Source organism: Paramisgurnus dabryanus, chromosome 6, assembly GCF_030506205.2.
Source record: "Paramisgurnus dabryanus chromosome 6, PD_genome_1.1, whole genome shotgun sequence".
NCBI lineage: Eukaryota > Metazoa > Chordata > Actinopteri > Cypriniformes > Cobitidae > Paramisgurnus > Paramisgurnus dabryanus.
This window is the reverse complement of record NC_133342.1, coordinates 502,573-521,712: the sequence shown is the minus strand read 5'-3', so window position 1 is coordinate 521,712 and position 19,140 is coordinate 502,573. Positions and strand designations below refer to the sequence as shown.

Genomic DNA, 19,140 nt, shown 5'->3' with positions numbered 1-19,140 from the left:
AGTAAAGTATATTTCAGTTCTTTTTTAATGATTGCTGTTAATTAATTAAATAAATACATTTGAGATAAACTGTTGCATTAAGATGTTCAGTTATTGTACTGGATTTTGTATTCCCTGGTGAAAAATAGTATGCTAAATATATTTAATTTTGATATACTTCAGTATACTTGCAGTCACACTAATGACCAGTATACTTAAAGTGTGCTATTGATTAGTTTACTTAAACTAATTTTGTACTTTATATATTTTAGTTGTATATTAATTGTAACAAAGTACAACTTTAAGTGTATTTAGTGTACTTTTGTGTGCTAAAGTGGAACAACTTCAAGTGTACTTAATACAATTTAAGCACATGACTGTGTTTGTGCTAAATTCATGCTTGATAAGAGTGTGTTTTATTTATGTTAGGAGTACATTACAAATGTATTATGAGTGTCTTGCAAACATACAATCAGTATACCTTGAATACCCTGGTAAAAACAAATATACTTTATTGTATTTCAAGTATTAAACTTTGCAATAGTACATTACAAATATACCTACAAAGAAATGTGCTATCTTTAAAAATATTGAAAGTATGCTTACAACATATTTGCACATATTTTTACAATTAAACGTTTAACATACTTCAAAATAATTATAATTTAGTATATTTTCTAAAAGTATACTTTAGAAAAATATACTTAAAGTTAAAGTTTTGTGCAATTTTTAAAGTATACCAATTTAAACGTATTTTAAAATATATTTTAGGTATACTTTATCGGTATGCTTAAAGTTATCATTATAATAATGCACTGACAGCATATTTCTAAAATACATTATTTAGTATTCTTTAGAAACAGTATATTTTAAGTACATTTTGAAAGGATATGGGGTGTACAAATGTATATTATTTTATGGAGAAATAACGTAGACTTTAAATTATGAGAGAGCAGTATGTTCAGTTACATTTTATATTATAGATGTATACATTTGTAATGTACTATTAACATAAATAAGGTATAACTTCACCATAGTCAAGCATTGAATTAACCAATTAACTGTGTTTTACTACAGTTAAAAAACATGGTTACTGTAGTTAAACCATGGTTACCACAAAATAACCATGGTTTTGAAAACAATGGAATTCAAAAACCATATAAACCATGCTTTCTGTAGTAAAACCATGGTTTTGCTAATCGTAATCAATACACCAAAAAAAAAAAAAAAAATCATGGTTTATTTTCATAAGGGGAATATCTGTTTTTTATTGTTTTTATTGTTTTTTAGTCAATTGCATTCCGCTTTCTGCTGTACACATTAATTAACTTAAACCGTTTTCGTAAATGCGTTTCAGAGAAAAGGGAATAATGCATCTGATGTGTGGGCTGACACACGTATTTTAATTTTGACCAGTCGTTCAACTTTTCTTTTCAGACGGATTCAGTCATGGGCGTAGATTTAGGGTGGGACGCTAGGGACATGTCCTTACCAATATTCAGGGAAGACTGAATTGTCCCTAGCAATAATTTCGACCAAACAAATAATCTGTATTTATATATAATCACTGATGACCATCTTATTCTTGTGTTTTCAATTTTTTACTTATTATATTTTTTTCAGGAATCATTTAAATGAGATAAGAAATCTTTTGCAATCCCGTTCTGTAAAAATAACGCTTGTGGTACACAAACGGTTAACAGCTTTCGTTCTCTGCAATGCCCGCCTCCGTAACTCACATCGCTAATATGATTGGCTTTGCATTTCTTTAGTCCCGCCTCTCTTACTCACATTGCTAATATGATTGGATTAGCATTTCTTGAGTCCCGCCTCTCTAACGCACATCACTTTATGATGGGCTTGTCTTTACTCGCTACGTGTGATAGGATGGTTTCACTTTGTACAACGCGCCAAAGTTCACTCATCAAGACGAGCGTGATTATTCGGGCTACAGGTAAGTGAGGAAGAAAGTATTATTATACCCACTGTAACTGTTTCATGCACAAAATACGGAACAAGTTGTGTCACATAATGATTCAAGGACAGTGTTTTCACCAATACACGACAATCCCATGTTAACCTGAGGAGTTGCAAACTTGTCTCAACCTTTTATAAATGGGGTGGCAAGGTTATTTAGGGGGTCCCTAATCCATGAAAGGAAATAACCCCAACATGGTAAAAACATGAATTCATGTCATGATTGCTGAATACTTTACATTACTGCACTGTGGTCATTACTTGCATAGATGTAGACATAATGTAAGGTTGCATTTTAAACTTAAACTATTTTTTTAACACTGATTAACTGTCTGTTAATGAAAACAAGATTTAATGTGAACTACAGAAACGTTGATAAACGTTGTTCAGGAAACAGCATGATATACATACCTACTTCAACACTGGGATTTTTTTGGCAAAATTAAATTAATAATTAAATATTAATTGCATATTCTTCAATGTTATAAAGTAAATATGGATTCATATATGCTACAATGTGATTTTCTTTTTGACAAAGACTTAAACAGTTACTGTTTATTAGGCTCTAGGACATAACGAATTGTTTATTATAGTACATTAAATTTGGGATGGCACCGGGGGTGGCGAGTCAGATGTCACTGAATAAAGTGCATACTGAGTTGTCTCTTGTTTATGTCAAGTAAACGGTGATAAACAGTTTTTGCAATGCAACCATTTTATTTATGTCCCCACCAATGCCAGAATCAAACCTACGCCCTTAGATTCAGTCCCAAGGTACGTTAAAATATCTTAAGATTAATTTATTTTGATTAACGTTTGACCATTCTGAAGTTTATCAGTAGACTATCATATTTCGCATGCGAAATGTTGTCAATACCAACGGTGTCTAACTCGCTATTAGTGATAAGTTGCTGTGTAGCTTAGCTTATAACTAATGTTAAAGGTTTTAGAGATAGCACTGTTAGCCTGTTATATCGAAAATTAATACACCCCATTGTTTTGTTAAATATATATATTGATGTAAATATATTTGTTAAGGAATAAAGGTAGCGTCAGAAAATCTGTTATGCAACGTAATGTTGCGTGAAAGTTAACCAATTATTGACTGTTTAGTTTACCTCACTGAATTCAGTATTAATGATGCTGCATTCTTTCCTCAGAAGCTAAAATTTTGCAAAGACATTTGTAGGGAGGACATTGCAGCTCATGGTAAGTCATTTAAACTCTTAATATATAACATCCAATGAGTAGTAGTAAATCAAGCTTCAGTTTAGATATATACATATTGGGGCAGTTTCCCGGACAGGGATTAGACTAGTCCTAGAATAAAATAAATGTAAGAGCTTTCCAAACTGAAAATAACTTGCACTGACATATCTTAAAATACATCAGTGCCATTTTTGCCTCAAAATGTACACAAGTAATGTTTTAGTAAGGCATGTTTGTTAGAACTAGTTATATTTCTTAATTAAACTAAGGCCTAGTCCTGTCTTAAGCTAATCCCTTTCCAGGAAACCCCCCCATTGTCTGCTTGTTGCTTTTCTTTCTGACAAGTTTTACATTTAGATTTAATACAATAAAATCTTTCCTTAGGAGCTGGCATATTTTATGTAAGGAGGACTTTGCAGTCCATATAGACAAGTCATTATAATGGAAACTCTTAATATATATGATGACATTCCAGGCAAGCTTTAGTTTAGTATACTATCTGCTCAGTTGCCATTTTTCTCTTTAGTCAGTAAACTATAGATTTAATAAAGAAAGTCTTAAATAAATGCAGTGTTTTAATATTAAACACTTGTTAATTGAGCTTATTGTCTCTCTTTTTTAGATTTCCTTAGGCTGAACCAAAACCTGCCAGACTAAAGTTGATTTGGGAGAGAAAGAAGTTGAAAACTCAATCATCTTGACATTCTTCAATGAGTAATTGTTCAATCTTTAGGCAAATACTGTACACTTTGAATGCTGTAAATAAAAAAATATTTTAAATGAATTGTTTTGACTGTTTTAATCAGCTTTTATTTATTTGGAAACTTTTATTTGGAAAAAAATATTTTGGTTATGTTACCAGCTAAAGTAATCTATTCCCAAAACAGCACTCTTAAAGTTAACTAATCATTAACACACTTAAAGTATACTCGTTACTAGTCTAGCTGCAGGTATGTAAAAGTATACAAAATGTATACTTAGCATATTCATTTTTCAACAGGGCAGTTTTTAGAATTTTGGATTGGCCAAAAATATAGATATAGATATTGAATGCCTACTGTCTACAAACATTAATAATATTAATATTACTATACATCGTTTAAAGGGTATAACTTACGGGTTTAGCATCAGTGTATGGTCTCTGTTTTGAGATACAGATGCTCTAGCATCCTAAATGTAGTATTTTGTGACAGAAGTCCAGATGACAACATGCAGAATATAAACGTGACTTCTTATTTTTGTGTTGATATAACGATCGCGAATCGAATCCAGTCTGTTTCGGATGTGTGAATAATCCATGAAAACCGCATCCAATAAAATACATCCAATGACCATTTTTGTCAACAAATGCGTATAATCCGTGAAATATAGTCTGTTGTTTACATGCGATTTCGCATGAACGTCTTGTAAAAGAATATACAATCTGAGGACTACGTCGAAACAATGAGATTACACTTTAGGTTCCAGTAAACAAATAAACACGCGTTAAAACATAATATATCCAAATAGTGATGTTATTTCCGTGAGACATGATGACAATGTAGGATATCAACGATGACAACAGTAAAGTATATAGCGCTTTTGCGGAGTGACTGCTCTCTGTAGCTACCTGATGGGTGGAGACCTTGGTAGTGGGGTGGGCGAGAAAATTCAAACGGAATGTGACGACAAGGCTAGTTACGTCACAACGGAGCTGATTTTGAAACAGTGCAATCTGAGACTCAAGGTAGAGGACATTCAGAAACCTGTGTCTCACTCAAAACAGCATGAATGGATTTTTTTCCAAGTTTGTATGCGTGTGGAAGCATCAGAGACACAAATGAACACCCAAAAAAAAAAAAAAAAGAAAAAGTGAGTTTTTCATACTATGGGCACTTTAAGAGAATAAACAAACCTTAAAATTAAACTTACCTTTATAATTGAATATGTCGTTTTTATAGAAGAATTTATATCCTTTCACAAGTTTGGATACTTTTGTTTGTGAATCCACAATCGTGTAAACATTGGTGATTTGGGAAAGATTCTGCAGTGATATTGTAAACATTTGTGCCTCCATTTCTCCAAATGTTAAAATGATAAATGTTGTCTAATCATATAGATCAGCGTTTCCCAATCCTGGTCCTCAAGTACTACCCCCTTCCAGAAAGTTTTAGATGTCTCCTTATTTAAAACACCTGATTCAACTAATCAGCCTCCTTCCAGAATGGATAACATGTCTCCCTAACAAGCTGATCAGTTGAATCAGGTGTGTTAAATAAGGAGACATCTAAAACTTTCTGGGAGAGGGTACTTGAGGACCAAGTATGGGAAACACTGATATAGATGGTTCACTCTCAGTAAACCTCCGGATTCTGAACTGGTTGCAGTTCAACTCTGGTTCCAAACGAGGGTGCTCACAGGACGAGTGCACTGTAAGGGGAACAATAATTCATTAATTTGTTACATTTATATAACACTTTTCTGCAGACCTCAAAGCACTTAACATATGAATGGGGAATTTCCTTAACCACCACCAATGTGCAGCATCCACCTGGATGATGCGACGGCAGCCATATTGCGCCAGAACGCCCACCACACACCAGCTTATTGTTGGAGAGGAGACCGAGTGATATAGCCAATTAGTAGATATGGGGATGATTAGTAGGTCAATGGGCAAGTTTGGCCAGGATACCGAGGCACACCCCTACACTTTTTCGAATGGCATTCTGGGATTTTTAACGACCACAGATAGTCGGGACCTCGGTTTAACTTCTCATCCAAAAGACGGTGCTTTTTGACAGTATAGTGTCCCCGTCACTATACTGGGGTGTTAGGACCCACACAGACCACAAGGTGAGCACCCCCTGCTTGTCTCACTAACACCTCTACCAGCAGCAACCTGGTTTTCCCAGGTGGTCTCCCATCCAAGTACTGACCAGGCTCAGCCCTGCTTAGCTACAGTGGGAAAGTTGTCTTGGAAAACAAATCTTAATCCCCATCCATCCGTTGGCCCAATGGCGGTAACCAACGACATGGTGAAGGATACTGTTCGGTCTTTTCCGGCGCTTGGTTGCTGCTAGAGGTTCGACCATATGTTCAGAAGGCCGTCTTTTATGCTTGCTCATCTCTGAACATACTTTATTTAGTCCCTATAGAGGTGCAACTTAATTATTACAATAGTTATTTCTAACCAAAGGTTCACGACCACTATCATAAAACAAAAGTGACCGTCTTCTCCAATGATAGCTTTGTATAATCGTGCCATAATTTAATATGCAACTTAGATAGATTTATATTGAAATAACCAGAGTTTGAGGCTCATCTGATTTAGAGTGGTCAAAACAGGAAACTCTAAACAGGAAATACACTATTAGCCTCCACGCATCTAATTTAACTTAAACTAACGCCAAGTGCTAGTCGGACCTCCAAAATCCTCCACTGATGTACCACTACGCCATCTATACTGGGATTTTAGTCCGGTACTAGCCTGATTCTTGTCAGGCCATAGGAGACCTGACAAGAATAAATCGTAATTTACAAGTCATGTCAATAACTGTCATGGCAACACAGAATAAATCCAAACACAATTTATTCGCCAGGTAGGAATTCACAATCCAATTAAAACACGAAGACTCAAATGAGAATATTGCATACCAGGCAACTGATGAAGATCTGTTTACTACAGTATATATAGAAAGTCCCACCTGAATCTTTTACACATCTCTTTAAATAACCAAAGAACAAAGCATATCGAAATTTGGTAGTGATTGGTTATTTTCAAACTCAGGGCTGTCCTTAATTTGCATACAGGGGGTGATTGGTTGATCTAAGATGGGAGGTGTCTATCAACATTGAGTGAAGTTTGCTTACAATTTAACATTGAATTCTGTTGTTATAAGAGTGAGACCATTGTAACCACTATACAGTTTGCTTTGAGAGAATGAGAGTACAGATATATGATGCCCTAACGCAGGGCTATTCAAATCTTACCCTGGAGGGCCGGAGCACTGCATAGTTTAGCTCCAACCCAAATACACCTGAGCAAGCTAATCAAGGTCTTCATGATCACTAGACAATCACAGGTGGGTACGTTTGATTAGGGTTGGACCTAAACTATGCAGTGCTCCGGCCCTCCAGGGTAAGATTTGAATAGCCCTGCTCTAAGGTGTGATCTTTAAAAACCAAATGGTCTTGGTTGGAGGTCCACTGTGAATCGTAGAGAGTTGTTTTCCCGGGCACTCACTTTCCCCACATGCAGTTTCCGTTGGGGAGGGGCTATCTTTATTCAGGAAATTGTCCTTACAGCACAATGAATGGATGTCTATGGAGCTATACCCCTCAAAATCCACTTTTTTCAGTAATTTTTTTGTCTACTAATTTGAATGTTTTATGGTAATCCTTTAGTCACTTTGGTATGTCCGGTCGTAATCAGTATTTTAACCCATGTTGAACTTGCAAAACCTAAAACCAAATCTAAGATTTCTTAATCTAGTAATCAATTGGGTGAAAGAGACACATTTAGCCGTCTAGTTTTATAGAATTAAAGCAATTTTGCGCTTAGGGTGAGCGACCCCAGTGAAACTGTGGTGAAACTACAACTTAAATTTCGGTACAATAGGGCTTAACAGGAAGTGAACAGGCTCTCCGTAGATGGGCTCTGATAAAGGCCTATAAAGAACTTTTTTTTTGTCACAGGCACATTTTCTCTTTTGTGCATTGAGGGACTGTCACTAGCACTGATTGTTACCATGTGCTACATGTCATATATGTAATATGTTTATTCATCATATCTTCTACTTTTAAAATGATTATATTTACAACAAACTATTGACTACTACAGAAAGAGTAAAAACGACTTACCTAATACCTAACGCTGCTTTTTCCAAGTTGTGCTAGCATATTCTGCGGAAACAAAATGGTAACAGAGTCCACAAGTATTGCGATATGTTGACTCGTTGATAGAGAGATTTCTTGGTTTAAATACAGTTTAAATAATCTTCTTTGCAATGAAAATCCACAGCTAAATTACAATAATAGTCAATGGATATGGCATGTGATGGATTGTGTTATAATTTTTCATTTCATTTTGTGTGTGTGTGTGTCTGTGTGTATTTGTGTAGAGTCAGTCATGTCTTCTACTATACACATGCCAGCTCCTGTGTGTCTCATTGAAAATGAAGACAGTGGGACGCTGAGTGTCAGGAAAGAGGGCAAAGACATTCTGGATAGGATCAGTGGACCAGTGGTGGTAGTGTCTGTAGTGGGACTTTACCGTACAGGAAAGTCTTACCTTATGAACCGCCTAGCAGGACAACAGACAGGTGAGACAGCCTGCAGAAAGTCTTTATCACATGCAGTAAATGTTAATATAAAATCACATACCAAGCAAATGTATGTGTGTATCTGACATTAGAACAATAAATGCATTAAAGCGTAACACTTGCCAAAATGCAATCTATGGTGTTTTTGGTTGTAAATGAGACCAACATTCATTTAAAAGTATAATTACGACCAAAGAGCCACTTTTAAGATGGACTGTGATTTTGTTTACTGGTACAATGGACTTTGAACGGAAGTTCTAGGGGCACTACTTTGACCGCATCAAAATAAAGCAATAAACCCCAAGAAGCAGTGGGTTACTAGTGCATTTTATAACAGCTAAGGGGCGTTGTTAGGCACGACGCGAAGCGGAGTGCCTAAAACCCCCTTAGCTGTTATAAAATGCACTGTAACCCCACTGCTTCGCGGGGGTTTATTGCGTTTATAAAACGGTTACTTCATATGCATAGCAGGGTTTCACAAAATGAAACACAAATAAGTTGTAACTATATTAGTACAAATATTGCTCTTCCGTCAAACAAAGTAGTTCCTCAGAATCAAGTGTGGCTGCAACAGAGCGCAGTTACTAACCAACACAGACGCAGCAAAGACACAATGAAAATATAATTTAAGACTGTGGTGTTTATTTTTATAAGTCAACATTCATCTAAAATATACATTAACATTTATATCGTGCAACTGTTGAAGTGATGATCAAATATGCTTGAAAGCATGCTTAACTCTTTCCCCGTCAGTGTTTTTTTTTTTTTTTTTAAGTTGCCCGACCCAGTTTTAGTTTAATGCCTAGCAGAAAAATTATCTTCTTTAAATAAACATAAAATATCAAATGAAAGAACAGACCATCCGCATTCAAGCAACAACAACAACAACAAAAAGCCCATTTCATCCTACCTTCATTTGTTCTCTTATCAGTTATCACCTCTCAAATTTTCAAAAGCGGAGATAATTCCATTTTTGTGAAGAACTTTTGCAAGAGATCAGATTGCACGTTACGCTAAATCCACCACAACGCTGTTGTGTTGAGTAAATGCGTCTGTGTTTAAGTTGGGTAAGATTGCCATCTAGTGGACAATAGCGGAAATATCCATTTAAGACAAAACAACCCAGAGAACGTTTTCTCTTTATTGACGAAATGACTCAACAATATCTATGACATTTATCTGGATATCATATCACCATAATTGTGCAAATGTAGAAAAATTTAAATTTGATTTGAAAGACTTTGGTGTTTATTTTCATAAATCAGTATGCAGCAACAGTGGCGCAGTGATACTTGTGATGCGGTCTGAACCGTGGGTTTACCGGGGTATTTTATCACGGCTTAGAACGCGTTTCAACCAATCAGAATGAAGAACCAGAACGAGCCGTTTTATAATCCTTATTTTTACAACACTAAAGCCGTTTCTCAATATGCGTTCTTGTCTGTACTTGCGTTCTTGTGGACTTGTGAAACGTCATCAGTCGCGGCCCAAGTACTGTTCCAATTCAAAGTTCGCATCAAGCCCAAGTTCACATAAAATCCCCGGATGTGTTCTTGATCCGCCCATTTTATCGAGGATGCATCAGAGGAGACTTGTGTGGACTTATGACAGCGAGGTTTCCCAGAATGCATTTCACGTCAGGAGTTCGTTCTTCCGAGTCTGAACTTCCAAGTTCGAACTACGAAGGACACAAGTCCGAGTTTGGCGTACTTGGTATTGAGAAACGGCTTAAGGCTCGACACAACATGATACTTTGCTCGAAGTATCACCTGGGTCTCTACACATGAACTCGAGCATTGAGAACATTGTTTGTGTACACAGAGTTTACTAAAAAAATAAGGTTTTGAACAATTCACTTTAGCTGTTGTGGTTTCCGCTCGCAGCCATCTTCCCAGTAAGCATCGATCTCCGAATGCAAATGAATGGACTCCATATGCTCCTTTTTCAACTAGAAGGTCAATATTGTTTATCACTTATGACAAAAAAGCTAATTATCCATGCATTTATATGTAACTATGCTTTAGGAGCTATCTTTACTCTCCTCCCTGTTACGTCACATTTGGAGATCAACACTTCTTGACTGCACACTAAAAACTCCTGGGTCAAAAACAACCCATAATGGGTTATTTTTGACCCAACTCCTGGGTTAAAAAGGGACCAACTAATTTCTGGGTTATTTCAACCCAGAAAAATGGGTTATTCTTTTTGACCCAACTTCTGGGTTAAATACCTGACCCAACTTCTGGGTTAAAATAACCCAAAATTGTAGTTAATATAACCCAACTTCTGGGTCAAAAGAACAACCCCAATATCTGGGTGGAAAAACCCAGAAATTAGTAGATCCTTTTTAACCAAAGGTCAAAGATAACCTAAATTGTGTAACTATGCCTTATTTCAGAAAAGAAAAATTACACACTTCAAGCAGTTTTAAATTTTTATTGGATTCAATTAAATTCTATATAAAAATGCACACTTGGACCTATTTATTTTAGGTCACACTGTAATAACATTAGAAAGTAAAAATAGAATAATAAACAACTCTCAAACATTTGACAACATTCAATAATTGGATTGAACTTGAGGCTTTAAGTCTTCAAACATTGGTTGTGTGCAGCTTGAGATCTCCCAGAGGGGAACGGCTTCGATTTCTGAAGGTATTCCACCAGTGGCGGCCGGTGACTTCTTTATTCGAGGATGCTCGATGCAAAGTTCGTCACAACATGTATGTAGCTCGTCATGTGTGTGGTTTGTAATTTTAAAATATGTGTTCTGCCCATCGAGAGATCCTGTGTGCATCACGTGTCATGTCAAAATAAGTGCCTGCTGCAGACGCGTCTAAAGGGTTTATGATAAAAGAGATGCTCGCGTTTGCCAGATACTCGCATAATCTCATGCATAATAGGAGTTTACTGTTAAGGAAGTGTCTGGCGTGTATTTTAGAAACATGAGCGTCTCTTTTATCATAAACGGTTTTGACGCGTGTGCAGCAGGCACTTATTTTGACAAAACACGTGATGCACACAGGATCTCTCGACACGCAGGACACATATTTTGGAAAAGGGAACCACACACGTGACAATCTGAACACTTATTTTGAATTAGCGCATCTTTGGATGAGCAGTTACGACCCGCCACTGTATTCCACCATATTTGTTCCAACCTAAAACAGACAGAGACAGAAAGATATAAAGTGAATATTGTGTAGAACGTAAATTGTAAGCAAGATAATAGACTACCAGTTTGTGTTATAATGCTGATACTAACTGTACAAGGAAGCCAAATGAGCTGTGGTTCTTAATTGGTGTCTTCATTTTGAGTGGGTACAAGAAAATGTGGGTTGAGAACCACTGAGTAATAAAACTTAACATCTTTAACTTAACTTTCTAGTCAGATTGCTACCTTAGATGGCATCGCCCAAAACTGAAATACAACTGCGAGGAACCTTGAAGTTGTTTTTTTAAACCAGGATTCACCCTTTAGCTTCCACATGAAACATGTCCCTTGTATAGCCTTCTTTCACATGAACAGTATAGTTATAGAATTAAGAATATTCTCTCTCAGAGTAGTGCTGAGAAACTGGTCCATTGTACTTACAGACATTTGGTGTATGAACGCTGTCAGGGACTCTTCAGTGGAATGCCGGATAGTCTTCTTCTCAACCCTGTAGATGGCCTGTAAATGATGACAGAATTTTCATTTTTGGGTGAACTATCCCTTTAAGCCCTATTAAAGAAAAAGTATTTCAATATTTTACTATGTTCTTACCTTAACTTAGACGAAATAATACATCCTTTTTTCTATGCATGCAGTTCATCTTTGTACAGCGCGTTATTAATGCATTTAGTCTAGCCCCATTCATTCCTTAGGATCCAAACAGGGGTGAATTTAGAAGCCACCAAGCACTTCCATGTGTTCCCTATTTAAAGACTGTTACATGAGTAGTTACACGAGTAAATATAGTGGCACTAAATAATTTTTTAATCTGATAAAAATGAGAACTATATTGTATGGCGGAAGATCACTTAGTTTGCAGCACTTTGACCTCTGGTGCAGTAACATCATCACTCATCACACTGATTTTGAAAAAGATGAGAGAGTTCACAGGAGTGATGTTACTGCACCAGAGGTCAAAGTGCTGCAAACTAAGTGCTCTTCCGCCATACAATATAGTTCTCATTTTTTAATCCGCTTAAAATATCGTCACCTCTTATTTTGTGCCACCATACTTACTCGTGTAAATACTCATGTAACAGTCTTTAAATAGGGAAAACATGGAAGTGTTTTGTTGCTTCTAAATTCATTCCTGTTTGGATCCTAAGGAATGAATGGGGCTAGACTAAATGCTAACAAATTCACGACATGCTGTACACGATGTACTGCACGCATTAAAAAGACAGGGATGTATTATTTTGTCTAAGTTGATGTAAAAACATAGTAAAATATTGAAAAACGGTGTAGTTTTCCTTTAAAGAAAAATGTTTAGGTATAGAGAGATGATATGAGTGTCGTGACTTTGGTTTCTGTGACCGCTGTATTTTGGTTTCTCTGTTCATGTTTTTGTGTTGACAGTTTCACACGTGCGCGGCTCTGTCACGGGTGTCATCAGTGTCATTTCCTTCACCTGCGTCCCTCACCTGATTTTCATTTGATGCCCAATCGGTTTAGTATTTTATCCCTGTGTGTTTGTTTGTTCCTTGCAAGTTCGTTTTGGTATGTTCCTGCCCGCTAGCTTGTCTAGTTCTAGTCCTGTCCTGTCGTGCCTTAGTATCTGTCTCCTGTTTTTGATTTTGGATTACTCTCTGTGCTCTCTGCTGACTTTACCCCTTCAGATACCCCGCCTGCTGTCAGTCTCTCCTGAGTGGCGTGTCTCCCATCTAGCCGCTGTGAACACTCTGTCTGTGGATTCTCCGAGCGCCTGTCTCCATCTTGTGCTGTCCAGCCGCAGTGCGCTCCGGCGCGTAATTCTGCATAAGACTCGGACAGCCCCTGTGCGCTGTCCAGCACGGACTCTGCTGAAGACACTGACCGCCTCTCTCTCTCTCTCTGCCCGTTGCAGGATTCCTCTCTACCACCTGTCTCGTGTACCAGCAGCTGGGCTGACTAAGATTTCCCTGCGTGAAGTGATCAGCCACATATACTCTCTCCCACCGTTCGTTGTCTGGCGGAGCCCGAACGTGTGTGGTTCTTCGCCCCAGTGCCTGTGTGTGCTCCCCGCTCTCAGCCGTCTGCCTTGGTGTGGCTTTTGCCCAGACGTGCTATTGTCATTTTTGCACCCATTATTATTTAAATAAACTTTTCTGTTACCTGCACTGGGATCTTCTGTATTCATTGCCTGACAGAACGAACTTGCCAACATGGATCCCGCAGATGCAGATTCCGTTCGTTCAGCGATCGCTCAGCAAGGGGCTTGGCTGGGTAGACACACCGATCAGCTCACAACTACAGCCCGGGAGATGGAGGATTTGTCCGCTCGCTTTAATGAGCTTTCGTCTCGTCTGGACAGGACTCACCATTCCCGAGATTCGGAGCCCCATGCCGCCAACCCTCCTCCGTACGACGGTGACCCCTCCTCCTGTCGGGCGTTCCTGTCCCAGTGTTCTCTGGTGTTTGCGCTCCAGCCTCGTCGCTATGCGACTGAGCGCACTCGTATCGCCTATGTTATCACCCTGTTGGTTGGAAGAGCACGCCAATGGGGCACCGCTGTTTGGGACGCCCAGGACCCTTGCTGCCATTCTTTTGAGGAGTTCCGTGAGGAGATGGTGAAGCTCTTTGACCGTTCAGCTCGCGGAGATGCCGCCGCTGCCCGGCTGGCCCGCCTTACGCAGGGAGCCAGCTCCGTCACTGATTTTTCCATCCAGTTTAAGACCTTGGCTACAGCCTGCAGCTGGAACGAGGCGGCACTCCGGGCACAATTTCTTGAGGGTCTCTGCGACAACATTCAGGACGAGATCGCTACCCACGATTTGCCCCATACCCTTGACGGCATCATTGAGTTAGCATTGAGGGTGGAGGCTCGGATGCGGTTTCGCGATCATCGCCACACACTGCGCCATCGTGTACATCAGAGTGAAGTCTCTCAGTCCAGTCAGAGCAGTGTTCCTTTAACTTCGGAGACTGAGCCCATGCAGTTGGGTAGAATGCGACTTTCGCAGAGAGAGAGAGAGCGTCGCCTCCAGAACTTCCTATGTCTGTACTGTGGCAAACCGGGACACTTCGCTAGATCCTGTCCGGTAAAAGGGGACCGCCCATCGGTGAACCGGGGAGTCCTGGTGGGCGCTACTTCAAGGAAATCCTCCTCGACTTCATGCACTCAGCTTCCTGTCACCCTGTCCTTTGCTGGCCTCGATCATTCCACCACTGTGTTGCTCGACTCGGGCGCTGAGGGCAATTTTATCAGTGAGGATTTGGCTCGTCAGTGCGGCATTCCTGCTGTTCCTTTAAAGGTTCCCCTTGATGTCTGGTCCATTAGAGGTCAGCAGATGGCACAGATCACGCACTGCACTCCTTCTGTAAGTCTTTTTATTTCTGGCAATCATCGTGAGGAGATTGTGTTGTACATCCTTCATGCCTCGCTTGCACCCATTGTTTTAGGGCATGCATGGTTGGCACAACACAATCCCCACGTTGACTGGCAACTCAATGTCATTTTAGCTTGGTCTCAGTCGTGTCATGTGTCTTGTCTGGGTTCTGCTGCTTCGGGTTCTGTTTCTTCTCTCCCTCAGGTTTCGGCGGTTGATTTGACCGGGGTCCCGGCGGAATATGCCGATATCGGTCAGGTGTTCAGTAAAGCCCGGGCCACCTCCCTTCCTCCCCACCGGTCATACGATTGTTCTATTGAACTTCTCCCAGACACTTCTCCGCCTAAAGGTAGACTTTATTCTTTGTCTGGTCCGGAGAGAGAGGCTATGGACCGTTATATTAATGATGCCCTTCGCGCTGGTCTCATCCGTCCCTCCACCTCTCCCGCAGGGGCGGGGTTTTTCTTTGTTAAAAAGAAAGACGGCTCCCTACGTCCCTGTATTGATTATAGGGGTTTGAATGACATTACTGTTAAGAATAGGTACCCTCTTCCTTTAATGTCTTCTGCCTTTGAGCTTTTGCAGGGAGCGCGGTTCTTCACTAAGCTAGATTTGCGCAACGCCTATCATTTATTGCGCATAAGAGAGGGCGATGAGTGGAAGACAGCATTTAATACCCCTACTGGACACTTTGAGTACTGCGTTCTCCCTTTCGTGCTTTGTAACGCTCCCTCTGTCTTCCAGACTTTGGTTAATGATGTGCTGAGAGACATGATTAACAAGTTTGTCTTTGTGTACATTGATGATATTCTCATCTTTTCTCCCTCCATGCAGGAACACACTCAGCATGTCCGCCGAGTCTTACGCCGATTGCTTGAGAACAAGTTATATGTGAAGGCGGAGAAGTGCGAGTTTCATGAGAGGTCGGTTTCGTTTCTGGGTTTCGTGATAGCCGAGGGTGAGATCCGTCCCGATCCAGATAAGGTCAGAACGGTGGCTAAGTGGCCTGTCCCCGACTCTCGTAAGGCATTACTGCGTTTCTTAGGGTTCGCCAATTTTTACCGGCAGGTAACACTGTAATTTTGACCATTGTTGATCGCTTCTCTAAAGCAGCGCATTTTGTCCCCCTGCCCAAACTCCCCTCTGCCAAGGAAACGGCTCTGATTATGATAGAACACGTCTTTCGCTTACATGGTCTGCCTTCTGACGTGGTTTCTGATAGGGGTCCTCAGTTTATTTCCCGTTTTTGGCAAGAGTTCTGTAGACAGATCGGCTCCACAGCCAGCTTGTCTTCAGGTTATCACCCACAGACCAACGGGCAATGCGAACGGGCTAACCAGGATCTTGGTCGTGCGCTCCGCTGTCTGACATCTCAATATCCGAGCTCCTGGTGCCAACAGTTACCCTGGGTAGAATATGCACATAACTCTCTTCCTGTTTCATCCCATAAGATGTCTCCGTTTGAGGCTTCCATGGGGTTTCAGCCCCCTCTCTTCCCAGATCAGGAACTCGATGCGGTGGTCCCGTCTGCGCTAGCCTTTGTTCGACGTTGCAGACGCACCTGGAGGAGGGCTAGAGATACATTACTTAGGACCTCCAGACGGACCAAAGCCGCGGCTGATCGTCACCGTAGACCCGCGCCCCGTTTTATCTGTGGGCAGAAGGTATGGCTTTCTTCCAAGGATCTGTCTCTCCGAGGGCCATCTCGTAAGCTGGCGCCTCGATTCCTTGGGCCATACAGTATTGAAAAGGTTATTAACCCGGTGACGGTTAAGCTCAGATTGCCTCCTGCTCTCGGTCGGGTTCATCCAGTTTTTCATGTGTCTAAACTGAAGCCTGTTTTTTTTCTCCCCTTAACCCTGTCCCTTCTGCCCCCACCCCTCCCACCCCGCAGCTTCTGGACGGTGCCCCAGTTTTTACTGTTAAATCCCTGTTAGATGTGCGTCGGCGGGGCAGGGGTTTTCAGTATTTAGTGGATTGGGAGGGCTATGGTCCGGAGGAGAGGTGCTGGGTACCGGCCCGGGACATCTTGGACCCTGACCTGATTGTGGACTTCCGTCGGAGACGGGGTGAGTCCTCCCATGGCCCGCCTGGGGGCGGTCGTGGGGGGGGGGTCCTGTCGTGACTTTGGTTTCTGTGACCGCTGTATTTTGGTTTCTCTGTTCATGTTTTTGTGTTGACAGTTTCACACGTGCGCGGCTCTGTCACGGGTGTCATCAGTGTCATTTCCTTCACCTGCGTCCCTCACCTGATTTTCATTTGATGCCCAATCGGTTTAGTATTTTATCCCTGTGTGTTTGTTTGTTCCTTGCAAGTTCGTTTTGGTATGTTCCTGCCCACTAGCTTGTCTAGTTCTAGTCCTGTCCTGTCGTGCCTTAGTATCTGTCTCCTGTTTTTGATTTTGGATTACTCTCTGTGCTCTCTGCTGACTTTACCCCTTCAGATTCCCCGCCTGCTGTCAGTCTCTCCTGAGTGGCGTGTCTCCCATCTAGCCGCTGTGAACACTCTGTCTGTGGATTCTCCGAGCGCCTGTCTCCATCTTGTGCTGTCCAGCCGCAGTGCGCTCCGGCGCGTAATTCTGCATAAGACTCGGACAGCCCCTGTGCGCTGTCCAGCACGGACTCTGCTGAAGACACTGACCGCCTCTCTCTCTCTCTCTGCCCGTTGCAGGATTCCTCTCTACCACCTGTCTCGTGTACCAGCAGCTGGGCTGACTAAGATTTCCCTGCGTGAAGTGATCAGCCACATATACTCTCTCCCACCGTTCGTTGTCTGGCCGGAGCCCGAACGTGTGTGGTTCTTCGCCCCAGTGCCTGTGTGTGCTCCCCGCTCTCAGCCGTCTGCCTTGGTGTGGCTTTTGCCCAGACGTGCTATTGTCATTTTTGCACCCATTATTATTTAAATAAACTTTTCTGTTACCTGCACTGGGATCTTCTGTATTCATTGCCTGACAATGAGGGCAATAAGAGTAAAAAGCTCACCTCAAAAATGTCTCTGTCAGCTCAAACAGCCGCCACTCAGTTAACTTATCAGTGACAAAGCTGTCCATTTAAAAAGACCTGGAGAAAACATATAGAGGTTAGCAACAATTTGAAGACTTGACCTGCTTCTTTAAATCTCACTACTTCAGCCAGTAGAGCACTGTATAATATTATAAGCATGGTGCAGCTGGTAAACATAACTCAAAGCAACGCAACGGTTGGTTTTGCCGGTTGTTGATGAGTAACAGCTGTGAGTGATCACAACACGCTTAAGCAGCCACATCACAGGATAATAAGTGAACAGTGTCCCAATGTCAAGTGAGCTAAAGTCCTTACCAGTGCCCGAACCTGTGTACATGATAAACTGATTCACGACCTCGGGAGCTAGGGAACGAAGAGACACAGGGTACAGTATGTGTGTGTACCGGCGGCGCCATTTTGCGTCTGTCTGCGGCGCCGAGCGCCATGTACATAGTTTTAAATTTACACTTATTTGTCTCTAATTCGCCGTTAATGTATATACAGACTTCACCATGTGCTGTAATATACATTAAATTTTACATTCATTTACAGAAATGAGCTACTTTCATGAAAATTGGTTGATATTGGATTTTCAGGTGATATCCTAAATTCATTCAGTTTACGGACGCTCTGAGGTAAAGTGTTCAGACTGCAGACTCAGCAACGATTGTATTTAATTATACAGTACAATCATAACATAGTACTGATATATCTTAATTCCATAATGTCCTTAAACATAACAATATTGCTGGCCATAATCTGAGAAAGTGCGGGATACCTCGAGTGGTCTTATATACGGCGCGGCGCTTCTCGTCCGGTGTTCCCCGTCCGGTGTTCCCCCTTAACCCCCTAAACGTTGCACGAAGTCATAGCTGCCCTGTACTTATCGTATTTTTACCGTTATTATAACAATGAGATAAGCAACGGGGACATGGACACAGAAAGTTTACGTTACATTGACACTTAAAATACTTGCTTACCTTGAATACACAACGAAGAAGCCCAGGCCAAAACGGATCGAGCGCGCCGCGATCTCCGGTGACAGTTATTTCAATCAACTGTTGTGAGAAAATTCCAAAACAGCGGGGGGCGGGGCGTTAACCCAGAACATCGGTTAACCTTTGAAAAATAACCCAGAAACCCAAACAACCCAGG

The 19,140-nt window shown here is 40.8% G+C and overlaps 1 protein-coding gene and 1 long non-coding RNA gene across 3 annotated transcripts in view; one reads left to right on the top strand and one right to left on the bottom strand.

Moving 5' to 3' along the window:
* The window catches only part of LOC135748605 (guanylate-binding protein 2-like), a 36,992-nt gene that overhangs the window by 339 nt on the left and 17,513 nt on the right, over nt 1-19,140 (top strand). The window contains exon 2 of the mRNA XM_065266839.2: nt 8,265-8,465. Coding sequence (XP_065122911.1) covers nt 8,273-8,465 — 193 coding nt within the window. The 5' untranslated portion in view covers nt 8,265-8,272. The remainder of the gene's footprint in view (nt 1-8,264; nt 8,466-19,140) is intronic.
* LOC135747156 (uncharacterized) lies at nt 10,919-19,041 on the bottom strand. Of its 2 annotated transcripts, none has more exons than XR_010531705.2 (4): nt 18,966-19,041; nt 17,965-18,042; nt 12,060-12,137; nt 10,919-11,625 (listed from the first exon to the last, which is right to left on the bottom strand). It is a non-coding gene; the product is annotated as an uncharacterized lncRNA (long non-coding RNA). The 2 variants fall into 2 exon arrangements; XR_012336916.1 differs by lacking the exon at nt 18,966-19,041 and adding an exon at nt 18,301-18,858.